We start from the raw sequence: 16497 nt of genomic DNA on the forward strand, positions 1-16497 counted from the left end.
AGCAGCCAGCTCAAGGTTGACTCAGCCTTCTATCTTTCCGAGGTTGGTTAAATGAGTACCCAGCTTGCTGGGGGGGGGGAGCATAAAATGGTAATGACTGGGGAAGGGAATGGCAAACCACTCTGTACTGAGTCTGCTGCTAGAGGGCATCACCCCAAGGGTCAGACATGACTCGGTGCTTGCACAGGGGATTCCTTTACCTTTTTAATTATACAGTATGGATCCTTTGTCTCCAACTATAAGCTGGCTTGGGTCAGACGAATGAGAGTCTGAGATAGACATATTTTTAATGATAAAGTTTGAAGGAGAGTGGGGCTGGACTTTGATGTGAACAATATGGACAGAACTGTGTTGTACATCTGTGCATGGGGGACCCTTAGAAGCATCTAACTCCAGTGCTGAGAAGCCTTCAGTGATCAACAAACACTAGTCAGATATATGTATTGCCTACATCCCAAAGTACTCTCTGTCCTCCTTGTATAGTAAAAGACCTGAAATGGATTAGACCGCCATTGAAGCTGTCTGGAACTCCAGCCAGGATCGAGAAATGGATCCATAATAAACACCACACTGAAGTTATCATTCTAATTTCTGCTTTGTTCCTGGAAATTTGGGCCCAGAAGAGAATTTGTTTGAATGTGAATTTTCTCACAGATACATAAAAGCGTGTGTGTGATATTGGTGTCACAGCAGACAGATAAGTCACATTTCTGTCCATTACATTATAAAATATACTTCCCTGAAGATTTTGCTTCGGCTATAAAAAAAAATTTAATTCAGTTTCCGAAAATGATTGAAGAGCAGCTGTTGGTTTTCCATGCCGTAATTTTTCTCTGTAGTTGTTATAACCTTGTGTTATACATATGCAAACAATTATTAGGGAAACTCCGACAGACAAATATTTCCTCTGCCCCATGGGATACATTTCTGTATCTCTTAGCCAGCTGCGCAACTTGTGCAAAATGCCTGTTGATTGACATTTCAAAATAAAGTGAATGAAAAGAGATCATCTTAAGGAGAAAGAGTTTAGGAAGTTTAAAGATCTGGTTGACTGTATGCTGCGTAGCATTAGGAAAACGGTGTTTTAACCACATTGGAAACAAGTTCTAAAGTACTTTATTTAAATCTAAGCTTGTGTTACCATATTAAGGGGTAAATTTAAGGTAAATTAAAAACACAATACTGGATAGGTGGAAAGGTGCTTGTGACGGACCAGCCTTTGACCAGGGGATAGGGAGTCTTCCTTGGCTGCATTCCAGGACCCTGGGGTCATGCTCTTGTAAATGGCTGATGGAGGGGAGAGGTTTCATCACCCGAGTCCTTCTCACTGAGTCTCTCAGACTCCATGAGGGCTGCTGGAGTGGCTCCTTGAACTAGCTCAGACACCTCACTCCCTAAGTCCTCTGCTGTTGCTTCTCCTCCATATCCCTGGCTCTCCTTATTCCTCCTTTTATTCCCTAACCCAGGGTTTCTGAGCCAGGATTTTATGAAACCCTGGGGTTTCTTGATGGCCCTGGAAGGGTTTTTTGAATGGGTGGGAGTTAATTCTATCTATCTATCTATCTATCTATCTATCTATCTATCTATCTATCTATCTATCTATCTATCTATCTATCTATCTATCATCTATCAATCTATCTATCTATCTATCTATCTATCTATCTATCTATCTATCTATCTATCTATCTATCTATCTATCTATCTATCTATCTATCTATCTATCTATCTATCTATCTATCTATCTATCTATCTATCTATCTATCTATCTATCTATCTGTTAGGTCATGTCAATTCACCCACCCAAAATAGCAAACGATGGGCCTGGAGGGGGTGGGAAGGCGAGAGTCCCGAGGTTTCTTAACAGTAAAAAGGTTGACAAAGGCTGGTCTATCCTGGTCTGCCTCCCCCTCCATCACCTGACCCTGACCATCTTGGCTCCCAGCTCCCCCATTGGCCCCTGCCTTCAAGCCCAGCCAGCTCCTTTTAGGCTGGCTCTTAGTTTTTGTTTTCCATTTGAAATATAAAGAAACTCCCAAAAGTGATAGGTCCTCCACCATTATGTATTTTTAAGAAGGGGAAAAAACATGAAAAGTACAAATAAATGTAATCATTTGCATTTTATGCTTGGCTATAAAAGCCCAGGATATTTTGTAAAAACTGACCCTGAAATGGATCTAGGAATACTGGGTCTTGCTATGATTTCTATAAGTTTTCAAGTGGAAACTTGTAATGTATCTCTTGGGGTAAACTGTAAGCATTAATTGAATTAGAGTATCCAACCACAGCCATGTATTAATAATTAATATTTACTGATGTTCCAAAGCTTCCAGCATCTGTAAATATTTTCACACTGTGAAATATTGTTTGCATAAATTATAACATATGTAATTGATTTAGCAAACTGTGAAGCAGCAAAATGTAGTAAGCACAAGAATGGGGAAACAGAAAATGCATTGACTTACAAACATCTCCCTGAAGATATGTGTGAAAATTCGTTTGGTTAAAGATTACTGAGCTGTTTTAAGCTAACATTTCCAATCACTTCAATAGCAATTCCTAATTTAAAAGCACATATTTTTTTAGCAGTCACATGAAGCATAGGTCTTTGGCCCAAACATTTATGTAAACATTACACATAAATTATTGCAGATAAGACAACACAGATGTAGGATGGTGGTCCCTCTTCCTCATTGTTTCATATCTGCTGCTATTTCCTTCCTTTAATTGTTCTTAAGTGACTTACTGATTAATCCTATGTAAAGTGACATTTATGAATAGCTCTATATATTCAAAATAGGAATTTGTCTCCATGGTCATAAAGTCTCCATAGTTCATTCCACAGTAGTTGCTGTGACTTCTGTGCCAGGATCTTAAAGGAAAGCCTGTTTGTATCAGCTTCTCTGCCCTTCCTATGGAAGAGGAATGGATAAAAAAAGATAGAAGGGGTGAAGGACCACGTTGGGGACCCCTGGCCTACCGGATGCATCAGGAAGCCAGGGCTTTCCCGGCATCTGCTACTTGCAAAGCTGCTGCCTTTGAACATGGAAGTTCTATTCACAGCTCATATATTTAGTAGGTAGAGTTAGTCTTATCTCTTATTATGGGGTTTTATGACTGTTACCTACCACAAGCCACTTTGTAGGGAAGTGGCAGGCTATAAATCAATCAATTAATTAAATAAATAAGAGGTACCTAAGGTAGTGGCTTTGACTAAGGCAGCTCTCTGGACCCTGGAATCTCCTCAGCCTTATCTAGGCATGTCCCTGTAGTCAAGAGAAATGCCACGCTGTACTCCCTGTAGTCACAGTGATGATAACCTAAGGGCAGTGACATTCTCTGTATGGAATGTATGGAGTGTGGGAACCTATTGAGATGGACGGACTGGAGGCGCTGAGAGAGAAAGCAATGAAAGAGTTGCTAATTCTAGGGGTCTTTTCATTTGAGGGAACGGCACTTGCAAAATGGGCATCTGTTATAAATTACCTCCGGATATGCTGTACTGTTGTCATAAGCGTTACCCGTCTGAAGACAGTTCCTGCGACTTCCTTATGCCCTAGCAGAGTTGAAAGAATGTCACTGCATTATATGCATATCGTGTACATATTTCTTCCCCTATTTCCTACAACATACCGCTTCATAAATGAAGATCTGTTCAATTATTCATCTCTTGGCAATTTCAAAGGAAATGGAAACAGGGCTGAATTTGTGATTTCTCGGAGGGCCTGAAGTAAACCTTCATAACAACCTCTGGAGTCTACGGGAAAACCCTGCTTAATGATATGTGGCAAATTGTTTGCCCTGAAGGAAGATGTTGAATAAGGTCATGCACGATATATGAATCCCAGATGTGGCACATTTTCATTAGGATTGTTGAAGGAAAATGATACTCAGTTTTAATAAGATTAGAGGTTATTCCAGAGGTGATGTTGCTGGTTTTGAACTTGCAGTGTTTGTAGATATCTGTTTAGTAACATGAATTGAAAAGGAATGACTAATGCAAGGATTCTGGATATTTCCCAAGGAGCTGTCTAGTATACATTTGGCAGTTTTGTAAAATAATAAGAATAAGGGTGATGAAAGTATCTGGTAAACTTATGCCAATAAAGGTACTTTGAATCTGAATCTATCTGGTAAACTGGAGCTCTTTACATGAATTATAAATATTCTAACAATTATAATAAGTACCTGGGAAGATTCCCCCCCCCCCAGTTTTTTCATTTTTGAGCTTTTTCACTGCTGTTTTAGGGATGTTTAGTTTACATCTTTCAGCTTTCAGCAGTGCCTGTCATCTTAAACAAGTCATCAGTGATGGCTTTCCTGTGATTCTACTTGCCAGGATTTTAGACTTCTTTAACAGAATAGACTTTGTTCTAATAATTTAGCCATCCATCTGTGGTTATTTGTGAAAGCTTTGGAGTGTAGGCTGATTAAAAATTTATATTTTCATAATCCAAGGAGGAAAGACTGTAGCTCAAGTGCTTTTTGATTTATCATTTTTTAGATCTTCTGTCTTTTAAAAAGTTACTTGGTTAGTGAAGCTTAATGGCCTGACAGAGGAAATTACCTATATAAAATATTTAAGTTCTGTTCACTTCTGACTGGCCATAAGATATAGCTATATTAATGTTGTGAATATTTATGCTAACTTTATAGAATGAAAACCAGGTTCTTTCAAGGAAGGAAGAATGTTAATATCAATAAGCATATCTAATAAACATGGAAGGAGAGACCATTATTTCTCTGACTCTTATCCAAAGTTCGTACATGCAACACTTTCATAGTTTCTTCATTGTTGATGAGATAGAAGAGGAAGTTACTAGAGTAATTCTTCTGGATTAATATCCAGGACCAGCTGTGGTAGTAAGAAAACAACAGCCTAGCCCCTTCTTTGAATATTGAAAGAACTTTGGGTAAAGTCTTGAAGGTTTCTTCTCTAGCTACTGATTCCATTAAAATGTCATTGATTCAGTGAGCCTGGCACCTTGATGAAGGCATTGAGCATACTCGTTAAGAGAATCAGACCACACCTGGAGTACTGTGTGCAGTTCTGGAGGCCTCACTTCAAGAAGGACGTAGATAAAAATGAAAGGGTACAGAGGAGAGCGACGAAGATGATCTGGGGCCAAGGGACCAAGCCCTATGAAGATAGGTTGAGGGACTTGGGAATGTTCAGCCTGGAGAAAAGGAGGTTGAGAGGGGACATGATAGCCCTCTTTAAGTATTTGAAAGGTTGTCACTTGGAGGAGGGCAGGATGCTGTTTCCGTTGGCTGTAGAGGAGAGGACACGCAGTAATGGGTTTAAACTACATGTACAACGATATAGGCTAGATATCAGGAAAAAAAATTTCACAGTCAAGAGTAGTTCAGCAGTGGAATACGCTGCCAAAGGAGGTGGCGAACTCCCCCTCACTGGCAGTCTTCAAGCAAAGGATGGATACACACTTTTCTTGGATGCTTTAGGATGCTTAGGGCTGATCCTGCGTTGAGCAGGGGGTTGGACTAGATGGCCTGTATGGCCCCTTCCAACTCTATGATTCTATGATTCTATGATTCTATGAATCCCTTAGATCTTTTCCAGAACTAGAGTTTCTGGGACTCCCTATGGAGAGGAGTGACACCAGGGCAGCGTAGTTGTTAGGAGTAGTGGCTTCTAATCTGGTGAGCTGGGTTTGATTCCCTTTCCTCCACATGCAGCCAGCTGGGCTCATCACAGCCCTGATAGTGCTGTTCTCACAAAGCAATAGCATCAGGGCTCACTCAGCCCCACCTACCTCACAGGGTGCCTGTTGTGGGGAGAGGAAGGGAAGGTGATTGTAAGCCAATTGGAGACTCCTTCTGGTAGAGAAAAGTGGGGTATAATAACCAACTCTTCTTCTGCTTCTTCATAAAGCCATGTTGCAGATTTGAAATTATTTCAAATTTCTTGTCCTTGCTATCAGGACATCACACTTTCAGTGCAGCTTTGCTGTTGTGCAAATCAAGGCTAGGAGTCTTTGTTTTTGCACAATTTCATTCTCCTTCATACCATTTTTTTCTCCTGAAAACCTGGATATATATTTCAGTTCAGTTTATTAATGTGGTTCTAGACCAGAAAATAGATTAGATATATTGTAAATCTCTGCTGATGGAATGGACATCTAGCGGGATGGGACTTCTTCATCTCTGTCACCTATTGCAATCCCACAAGGCCCCTATAATGCTTTTCCTGGAAAGGGACCCCCCCACACCCCACCCCATGAACAGCACAGGGGTCTGCAGCAGGAAAGGAGATCAGTAAAAAATCCCCCTTCCATCACCAGAAATATTTTATGTGATCCATGCCAGTGTGTAAAGGTTTTTCAATGTTATTCACGTGTCTATAAATCAGTTGTGTACATTATTAATGTATGTGACACATATGGTATATCTAAGTGTCTGTCAAAAGCCATGTAACATGGATACAGAAAGGACATTTGTACAATCCTACTGTAAATATGTCACGGACTTAGCAATGTGCTCTCCGTGGCAAGCACTAGAATTTTAAGAATCCATCTACATAGTTTTATTATATGAATTGTTTTTTCTCTGTTTTTCCTCCCTCTGTAGCTTTACCATAACTGTCTGTATGGCTTTTGAAGGTCAAGGCATTTCAGATAAATTAGGTAAGACTTATTCCATGACTTTAATTCTCACTGAATTTTGTTGGAATGCAACATCTTCAAGGCTTGTTCGCTTTCAAGAAGGCATATCCTGCCTCTGCCTTCTGCTTTTTGATTTTTAAAATTCGCTTTTTGGTTGACTGGAGTTTTGATCGGAGGGTCCCAGCCAATTTGAGCATCCCAGAGTTATAATTAAGATGGTCCTAGATTGGGTTCAGCAGAGTTGGGTTGGGGAGATTACTGTTTTTATCGCCATTTTAGAATTGTGGGATGCCGTGATTAATGTTATCGTGGTTTTAATGGGATTTTATGGGTCCTATTGTTTTATGGTTATCTTGTAAGCCACCTTAAGGCAACAAAGGCGGAGTATAAATTTAAAAATAAATAAGTAAATAAATGAATTAATAAATAAAATAATAGGCATAGAAGTTAGTTTAGATTTACATATATCCCCTTCCCCAGTTTGATCTGTTCAGTGTTACATTTTGCTTCTGTTTTGTAGCTTTGAAAGCAGAACTGGAGTTGGATTCCTTAAAGCCAAAAGGAGCTGTAAAGCGGACCCTCTTCTTTGACTACCCTCAGTCACAGCTTCTCTTTTCATTTATGATCGACTGGCAGAAGCGGCTCACTTGCAAGGACTTTGTGGTGTATCTCAGAGTAAGTTTTATTGGCCTTTGAATGAAGAACATAATTCGGGATGATGGTTTTCAGAATGCATTTCAATTATGCAATGACCAAGGCAGTAAATGAAAAATTTAAAAAATAATCGATTTTTGCACTTTAAAAATGGTGTATACTTTAGAAATGACTGTTGCATAGATAAAACTTATGCATCTTTGGAATTCACTGTAAATGATTGTACTATGTAACTACCAGGCGGTATAAATAAATGTAAATAAGAGCGGCAGCTTCTAATTTGGTGAGCTTGGTTTGACTCCCCACTCCTCCACATGCATCCAGCAGGGTGATCTTGGGCTAGTCACAGCCTTGATAACGCTGTTCTGACCGAGCAGTAATATCAGAGCTCTCTCTGCCTCACTTCCCTGACAGGGTGTCTCTGGTAGGGGAGAGTCATGATTTATGAGAGCATAGTCAGGTGTAGTGGACAGGAGGAGGTTTGCTAGATATGATCCACCCAGTGTAAATATGGTCCTAATAAAGGTAAAGGTAATGGTATCCCCTGTGCAAGCACTGAGTCATGTCTGACCCTTGGGGTGACGCCCTCTAGCGTTTTCATGGCAGACTCAATACGGGGTGGTTTGCCAGTGCCTTCCCCAGTCATGACCGTTTACCCCCCAGCAGCAAGCCGACCTCGGAAGGATGGAAGGCTGAGTCAACCTTGAGCCGGCTGCTGGGATTGAACTCCCAGCCTCATGGGCAGACAGCTTCAGACAGCATTTCTACTGCCTTACCACCCTGCGCCACAAGAGGCTCTTATGGTCCTAATACTTGTATCCAAAACATCTTGTCATATTAAATGTTGGCTGAGATGTTGGGAGATTCATGGCATTCTCCTAGGCACCTTTGGACACAAGAACCAGAAGCAGGACTTTGCTGTGCCTTCTTCATGCTGAGCATTGGGCTCCCCAGCTGTTTTGTTCTGGACTGCCAGTGGACCCCAAGAACAGTATGGGGGGCAAAGTGAGAGTCTGCTGTGGGAGACTGGAATCCGCAGAAATTGCCACCTTCTCTTTCATAAACAGAAAGTAAACTGCATAATTGGATGCATGCTGGTATTATTAGTTATTCATTTGTATTTGGTGTTGTCTTGCCACATCTAGCTGAGGTGCAATGATGGTCATCTGCTGACGTGGAAAGTTTTGGGAAGTGCTTTTTGGATCTGTATGAGGGAACATTATAGTTAACAGCTGAGCGTTTGGTTATGGAACAAATCAACACCATTGCCTCCACAGATCCACATGTGTGCTTCTTCTGTGTGTGTGCCAAGCAGTGAAGAGTTTGTGGCAACTGGTCTTTATACGACCTCATGATAGCCTTCCGTACTGAAATATTTCTGAGCCTTTACCATTTAGCAAGCTGCTTCCAGGTGTGGATCTGTGGAGGCAATATGTTCTTGGAAAGTGAAATCGAGGTGAGTAACTGGTTCTCCCTCCTCTTTGGAGATTGAATTGCTTTATTAGTGACCCAAACCAATGCCTTAATGAAGTGTAGTCCCGATGTTTTGAAGAATTTCCCTGTGATTCATTTCCCACAGGACGAAACGGAGTACCGAGATAAATTGTCTCCAATTGGCATAAACTTGAATTACAGCTTGGATGAATCCACTTTTCCCAATGGTTTCTCTGTAAACCCAATATTGAACTATTACCAGGAAAGCACCGTTGGAGAGAAAGTATGGGCCTTGCCTATCTATATGTTATGTATTGCAAACAACCAATGATGTTTAGCATTCTGTGTGGCACCTTTTATAAGGCGCTTTTTTCAGTGTCTCAGCATTCCTTCAATTTGTCCTTCGAGAGTTTAATTTCTTCATGATGGGAAGTTAATTGAACCCGATCTATCTAAATGTTTTGGATCTCTTCCAGTGTTCCTTTTGGAAGCATTCTCATTCTCTGGGTCCAGCTAACTGTAACAGCATGTAAAACACGTTTCCCCTCGGAATGAAGGAAAGATGTGCTCATGCTTTTTAATGTGCAGAATTTAGATGGCACTGTTCTTTGTACGGGCATAGGGATTTGGAAGGACGCAGTCCTTTGGGGCGGGGGGGGGGGGTATGTTTAATGCCAGTCAACAAACAAACAGAAAAGAAAGGAAAGGAAATGACTGGAATTCCTTTCAAACAGAGCACTAACATGAGTGATGCATGTTTTGGACAATGCAGGCTTACATTCTTGTGGATTGTGGAGAGGACAACTTATGCATTCCTGACTTGAAACTTTCCGCTGTGCCGTAAGTTTGAACAAATAAACTTGTGTATTGCAGTTAATGAAATAAAGGTGTTCATTAAAAACTGCTTGGGGGGGAGGGGGAGGACCGCCCCTGTGATAGGAAGGAGGTCTTAACTATCACATGCTGAGATGAGCTTCTAAGTTTGTGTTCTACCTTCTGTGACCTTGAAGAATATATAGCTTCAAAGGCTTATCACATTTCTGGTGGAGAGGGGGGAGAGTTGTTTAAATCAATTCTGCGTATCTCCACTCAGCCTACTTTGCTTATTTCAGCAAAGAAGGGGTCTTGATAATGTTCTTATGCTTGAAAAAAATGTGTACATTTGTTTTCCTCAAGGTTTTCTTTTGACATCCATGCCGATTTTCTTTTGACATCCATGATAGTTCGTTGGTTTGGCAGAGATGGGGGTGGGCCAGGTGAGTTGGTAAGGGGCAGAAAAATATATCCTTAGGCCACTTTCTGGAACAATTCACATATCATGTCAGAAATCATAATTCCAAAGTATTCCTTTTGCCTTGTCTTCTGAGGATGCAGATATGTAGCAAGGAAGCAATGGCTCTTCCCTCCCCTTCCCTTCCCAACACACACAACCCTATTTAAGCTCTGAGGAACATCAGGTCGCATTTGTCTAACTTCTACCCCTGCACGTGCTCCACAAAGGCTAAGGAGGAAAACATGGTCTCATTAGTGAAATCTCTCTTCCATTTCATTACCTGATCTTGTTACTGAAACATTTGCAGGGCCTGCAAAAGTGGGTAAATGCATAGGCTTATGACACAGAAATTATTCCTCATATTTGTGGAATATGATGAGTATTCTGTATCACAGTTTCTGCAGAAATAAAGCAGCTGACATTTATTTTATCTTATATTTTTGCAAAACACGTATTCTTTTGACAGAGATAGAGATCGGGTCATCATTGGAGAAGAAAACTGTGTCATGCTTTGGATAAATTCAAGAAACGATGGTGAAGGAGCCTATGAAGCTGAACTGCACATAAAGATACCTCCAGAGGCAGATTACACTGGTGTTGAACGTAACATCAAGGTAATAAACACACTGGCACCCCCTCATGGGGGAGAGCAGGGAATATCCTTGTCCCTCTTAACTGAAGGAGAAGCAGAACCCAGCAGGTGTCAGTAGGCAGTGATAGAGCTACTAGAATTTGGCCTGCAGCACCATGAAGATGTAGAGCCTCTTGTGGTGCAGAATGGTTAGCGGCAGAAATGCTGTCTGTCCATGAGGCTGGGAGTTCAATCCCAGCAGCCGGCTCAAGGTTGACTCAGCCTTCCATCCTTCCGAGGTCGGTAAAATGAGTACCCAGCTTGCTGGGGGGTAAACGGTAATGACTGCGGCCTTTACCAGGAAGATGTGCAGCCACTGAGTGATCCCAGCATCAATTTGAGATATGCTGGCTTTCCCTGCCCATTCAATGGCTTCAGGAGTGAGGGCTGGGGTACTCCCTGCAACCCACTGCACATGCTGCTGCCTGTACCAAACGTTTATTGGATTATCATCTTGGGCTTTTTTCCCTGTCAGAGGCACTGTGACCTCATCTGGATGAGGGGAAGGAGAGATGCCCCTGCGACCATACTAGGCTTTATAGGAGATTTTACCAGCATTTCTTCTAAGTGAATTAATGTAGAGATGATGTGAATCTCCAAATAAATTGTTTACCCAAACGATACTTCTGTTTCCTCAAAAGATTTCTTCATGTGTGTTATTTGATGTTTCTCACCATGACTCAGGGCAGATTACAGAATTTAAAACCAGTGAGATCATTAGAAAGATGTTGTAGGATTAGGATTGTAAGTAATGTTGTAGGACTAGGATTGTAGAAATCAGGATCAAAGCGTAAGTGTTAAACATGATATATTAGGTAAAGGTAAAGGTATCCCCTGTGCAAGCACCAAGTCATGTTTGACCCTTGGGGTGACGCCCTCCAGTGTTTTCATGGCAGACTCAATACGGGGTGGTTTGCCATTCCCTTCCCCAGTCATTACCGTTTACCCCCCAGCAAGCTGGGTACTCATTTTACCAACCTCAGAAGGATGGAAGGCTGAGTCAACCCTGAGCCAGCTGCTGGGATCGAACTCCCAGCCTCATGGGCAGAGCTTTCACACTGCATGACTGCTGCCTTACCACTCTGCGCCACCAGAGGCTCTATGATATATTACACAATGAAAAAAAAGGTGTTCTATAAGGACAAAAACAAATTTCTGAGGCACAGGACATAAAAGTTCATACAAATGTTATCCAGCAAGCTATGGGAGCTTGAGTTGTAATGGAATTAGACGGTTTTATTTGAAAGGTTTTGGAAGGATGAGGAGCGGGGTGTTTTTTGAAGGAGCCAAGATGAAATTCTATCCCCTAAATACACAGACAGTTCATGTGTTCACTGCTGGGCAAGAGGAATATCTCAACTCATCTAACTACAAAACTTGCTAGTTGATACTGCATGAACTTTATCTTGGCTGGTTCAACGCATGACACCCAAAAAAGAAACCAAGGTGTGCCAAGTTAATTTCCTTTGTAGAAGCAAATATTTTTGTTATGTTGAAAATAGCCTCCTGCTCCCCTCTTCAAGACTGTTTCGCCAGTATAAAACCTGATGAAAAAAAAAAACCCTCATCCGACTAGAAAGGAACTGGTGCTATTCTTAGAAGCTGTATCTGAAATTAAACAAAGCTTTTAAACAATATCCTGACCCCCTTCCTCGTAACTATAGTTGGATGTTTTGATTTTTTTTTTCTGATTTGAATGACTGAACCATAAAGCTTTATTAGATAACAGGTAGTTGGAGTATGTTCCAGGCATCCACCTTTAGGTTCCTTCTGATTTCTTGGTTGCAGTCTGCCTTTGGCTTGATGACTCAACCAATTAATTGGACATCTTGAACAATTCTGCTTTCCTCCTCCTTCTCTTCCTCCTTCTCCTCCTCCTTAGCATTGAGCAATTCTTCAGTAGTCATTACTTCCATGTTCTTGACATCCTGCAGCGATCCTGCTTTGGCACAATCTGCTTTAACCTTCATCAGTAGTCATCTGATAAATAGAAAAAGAATGGTGAGTTTTAGTATGATTGTCATGCATGGGCCATCCAGCATGAATGATGGTTAAAAGCAGTCCAGGAGAGTCCAAAATGAATCATACCCAGACTTGCTGGCATAAACTGGCAAATTAGAGTGGATGGACAACAGACGCCATACATATGATATAAGATTTTTAAAAATCAACTTGTCCCCAGGAATTTGTATCTCCAAGGCAATTCTTATTCCAGGTGAAAAGGTAATTTGGGAAGCATATCCTATGTTGCTGCTTGAATTCAAACCCTTTGTTCTTGAACTAAAAAGCCAGAGGTGCCACCTGGACTCCATGATAGTCAGTGTCCAACATTTAAAGGTCTGTAGCATCAGCATCATACCCCTGTTAACCCACACGCTTTTGGTTTTGTTTTTTGCTGTTTTCAGTTTATTTGTATAAGATAATTAGCCTGAGAATATGATACACCCAGGTAAGAGTACCTACAAACACTACATGCATCAAAGTACACGAAGTTTAAGGTGTGCTTCAGGCTTGCACTGCAGTCGTATAAATTGCAGCGCATGGTAGAAAGTACTGAGTTGCAATGAGAGCCATGATGTAGTGCAGTGGTTAAAAGCTTCAGCATCTAATCTAGAGAGCAGGGTTTGATTCCCCATTTCTCCACATGCGGCCACGTGGGTGACCTTAGGTTGGTCACAGCTCTGTTAGAGCTCTTCTCATATGGCAGTTCTGTCAGAGCTCTCTCAGCCCCACCTACCTCACAGGGTGTCTGTTGTGGGGATAGTAAGGAAAGGTGACTGTAACCTGCTTTGAGACTCCCTCTGTTAGTGAAAAGAGGGGTATAAAAAAAGCCCCAGCTCTAATTCTCAAGCCCTCTAGCAACGGCAGCCCATTGAAAGTTGAGATGAGACAATGGAAAAAAAGTAGTGAAATCATTCTGTTGGTCATCATTTCCTTGGACTGGGGAGAGACAACGAAAATATTTCAGTTCCTGTGACTGGATGGAATGTCTGTGTAGTGCATTTGCAGTAACAGCAACACACAACCCTGCACAGTTTTTGTTTAGCAAAGTTTTATAATTTGGTGGCTTATTGTGGAAGTAGATGTATAGCTAGTAACCAGAAGAGAAACGGTTGAATTATAACTTTCTCCAACCAGGGAAACAGAAATGCTGGCTCCCATATTCTAAATGCATCTAATCAGAAGCTGGGTCGCTGATTCCGATATCTTTGACTTCCACGTCACTTGGTGCTCGGGGCCTGGGTGTTAGGATGTCAGCAGCCGTCAGGCAGTTTGGTAATACCCAGGCCCTTGGGGGACTGACTCATCAGATTGTGGCCAGTTAATCAATGTCACGAAAGCAGCCAGTTTTAAAGCCTGCAGCTTTATTAATTCAAGAACCCGAGTAGGCTGTCCGTTTCCGTCCGCATTCCAGCCGTTTCTGCTTGAAACGGGATCCAAGTTGTGCAAGTGCTAATTGGTCAGGCTTTGCTACTGTTCAGATCTGTAACATGAGCCATGTGTTAAAATAAAAGGAAAAAAAGAATGGCTCCTCTGGTCTAATAAACCGCTGATATAGTGAAATTTGCACAGGTGTCAATGGAGTTACGTATGTGATCAAAGGAGCTGCCAGCAGAACATGTGTCTCCCCCTCCCCTGTGCAAAGTCCTAATACAAATGCTAATTTTTGCATTCCGGTCATCCTTTGGGTTGTGAGTTTAAAGCTGGATTTCTTGATGAAAGCAGAGAGTCTGTTATTTTAGCACACTGGTTTTTAGACTGTGTTCTTAGGGACCACGGGGTGCAGTGCCCCGTGGCTCTGGCAGGTAACTCTGTAAACTGAGTAGGTCCTCCAAACTTCCTCACCAGGAGGTCTATAACAGATGGGCATCTTTAGGGACAATGGTATCCTGACCGCCTACAGAAGACAAATCGATAATAATAAATTAAATATAATACAAAAAAGACAGGCTTACAGGTTATCCAGTGACATGCATCTTCTCTTTGGAGGGTCGCTAAAGGAAGAAGCTCCGGTCGTATCTTCTGTACTGTGTGATGTATCTCTGAATATTGGATAATGTACCAACACCATGTCAAAAGCCTTGCCAGCTTAAGCAGAGATGGACCTTTCTAAGTCCAACGGTACCTTCAAGACCAACAAAGTTTTATTCAAGGTATGAGCTTTCATATAAAAGCTCATACCTTGAATAAAAATGTGTTGGTCTTGAAGGTACTGTTGGACTAAGAAAGGCCACCGGACTCAAAATTGGCTCTGCTGCTTCAGACCAAGATGGCTGCCCTCTTGAATATACCTTTGTAAGGTCACTGAAAGCAGTGGGTTTAGAAGGATGTAACTTTACTTAGGATGGCACTGCAGGAATCTCAGCTGAAATGGAATTTTACAGATTATTTTAGGATATGGCTTCCTAGCTTAACTAGCTTTTCTTGTGGAAATAATACAACTCATCATCACATTTTACTTAGCATTCAAAAGCCACTTGCAGCCAAAAGACTAGCACTAAACACATAATAGTTCTGACCAGGTCTTGGTTTCTTTTGAAACTCTCCTGTATAGTTCAGGCCAATAAAGTTTAATTCTAGGTAAAAGCCTTTCTGTGCATGCACGCTTCTAAAGACGAACTTCTGCTTCTTCGGACCAACACAGCTACCAATCTCAATCTCTCGTGGATACGTCATGTCATTTATCGGGCTGCATTTCTTGTACTGATGATGACAAAAGAGGGAAAGAGAAGGACAATGTTTTTGTTTTGTTTTCACTCCGTGTTATTTAACTCCTACTGTCTTGAAACATCCTGTTCTTTCCCTCTCTGATTCTTTTTATTTGTACAGATGATCAGACTAGAGGAAGGATGCCAGAGATAACACAGAGGAAAGATCATCACTATCCATTCTTATGAAAGAAAAACAAGAGTATTGCCAAAGCACCAGAAATAGCTTGGCAGCTAAAACTTAGGGCAAAAAGTTGGGACACAGGGCTATGCATAACTCTCAACCTACTGCAGCTCTTTGGTTTGATGTGAGAAATATGCTTCCGTTTTCCTTGACAGATTCTGTCCCAAACATACACAAGAAGCAGTAGTTTATGGTAAATTACTGATGGAGCATCCGTCTTTTTCATTTCATTATATTTTTCTTGGTTGTACACGGGCAAAGCAGCTAGCTAGACTGCTGCTTTTAACCAGAGAACCAAAGAAGCACCCACTGCAAAACACACACACACAAATATTATCTCTCCCATCCTTAGCAATTTTTGAAGATATTAGTTTCTTAGTTGTTCTCTTCCAAGTCTCAGACCCTCTTGGGTTAGGGGTGCAGGGCTGGACCTCTGTGCAGGTGTTTGAAATCAACAGCAATCTTGCCTTCTCAAAGGCATTCATTTTGCCAACAGGATACATTCTAGCTTGACCTGTGACCTCCATGTTGGTGTTCTTTTGTTACAGGCCTTACGTGTGCTGAGCTGTGATTACAAGATGGAAAATGAAACTAGAATGGTGATTTGTGACCTTGGGAACCCCATGGCAGCTGGAACAAATGTAAGGCAAAACCACATTTGCTGATTTTGATCAAATTGAATTGTTTAGGGAGCTAATGGAAAACTACCTCCATTAGGGGGGATTTGTGTCAGTAAGTGCCGGCTAAAACAATTCTTTGGGCCGGAAATTGTTGGTAAAGTAGAACGCATTACAGTATATAAGAAAATGTAATTCTCTGATTTTTTTAATGACCTTGGCCAGAATCCAGATGACATTCACCCATTAAATTCCTTTTAAATTTAGTGGGGTTTGACAAGTGTGCATTTGTCCTCTGATTTTCATTGAGATTTAAACTCAGAGTATTCTAGATTGTGCCAAAATGAACTGTTTCTGAATGCAACTACACTCATG

The 16497-nt window shown here is 41.4% G+C and overlaps 1 protein-coding gene across 3 annotated transcripts in view; it reads left to right on the forward strand.

The window, feature by feature from the left end:
• ITGA8 (integrin subunit alpha 8) overlaps positions 1 to 16497 on the forward strand; it is a 111520-nt gene that overhangs the window by 43898 nt on the left and 51125 nt on the right. For all 3 annotated transcript variants that reach the window (XM_077304449.1, XM_077304450.1, XM_077304448.1), the window contains exons 16-21: positions 6586 to 6641; positions 7141 to 7295; positions 8854 to 8991; positions 9481 to 9548; positions 10448 to 10595; positions 16054 to 16146. In XM_077304449.1, the coding sequence (XP_077160564.1) occupies positions 6586 to 6641; positions 7141 to 7295; positions 8854 to 8991; positions 9481 to 9548; positions 10448 to 10595; positions 16054 to 16146 (658 nt within the window). The remainder of the gene's footprint in view (positions 1 to 6585; positions 6642 to 7140; positions 7296 to 8853; positions 8992 to 9480; positions 9549 to 10447; positions 10596 to 16053; positions 16147 to 16497) is intronic.

Source organism: Paroedura picta, chromosome 11 (genome assembly GCF_049243985.1).
Source record: "Paroedura picta isolate Pp20150507F chromosome 11, Ppicta_v3.0, whole genome shotgun sequence".
In the NCBI taxonomy this organism is placed as follows: Eukaryota; Metazoa; Chordata; class Lepidosauria; order Squamata; family Gekkonidae; genus Paroedura; species Paroedura picta.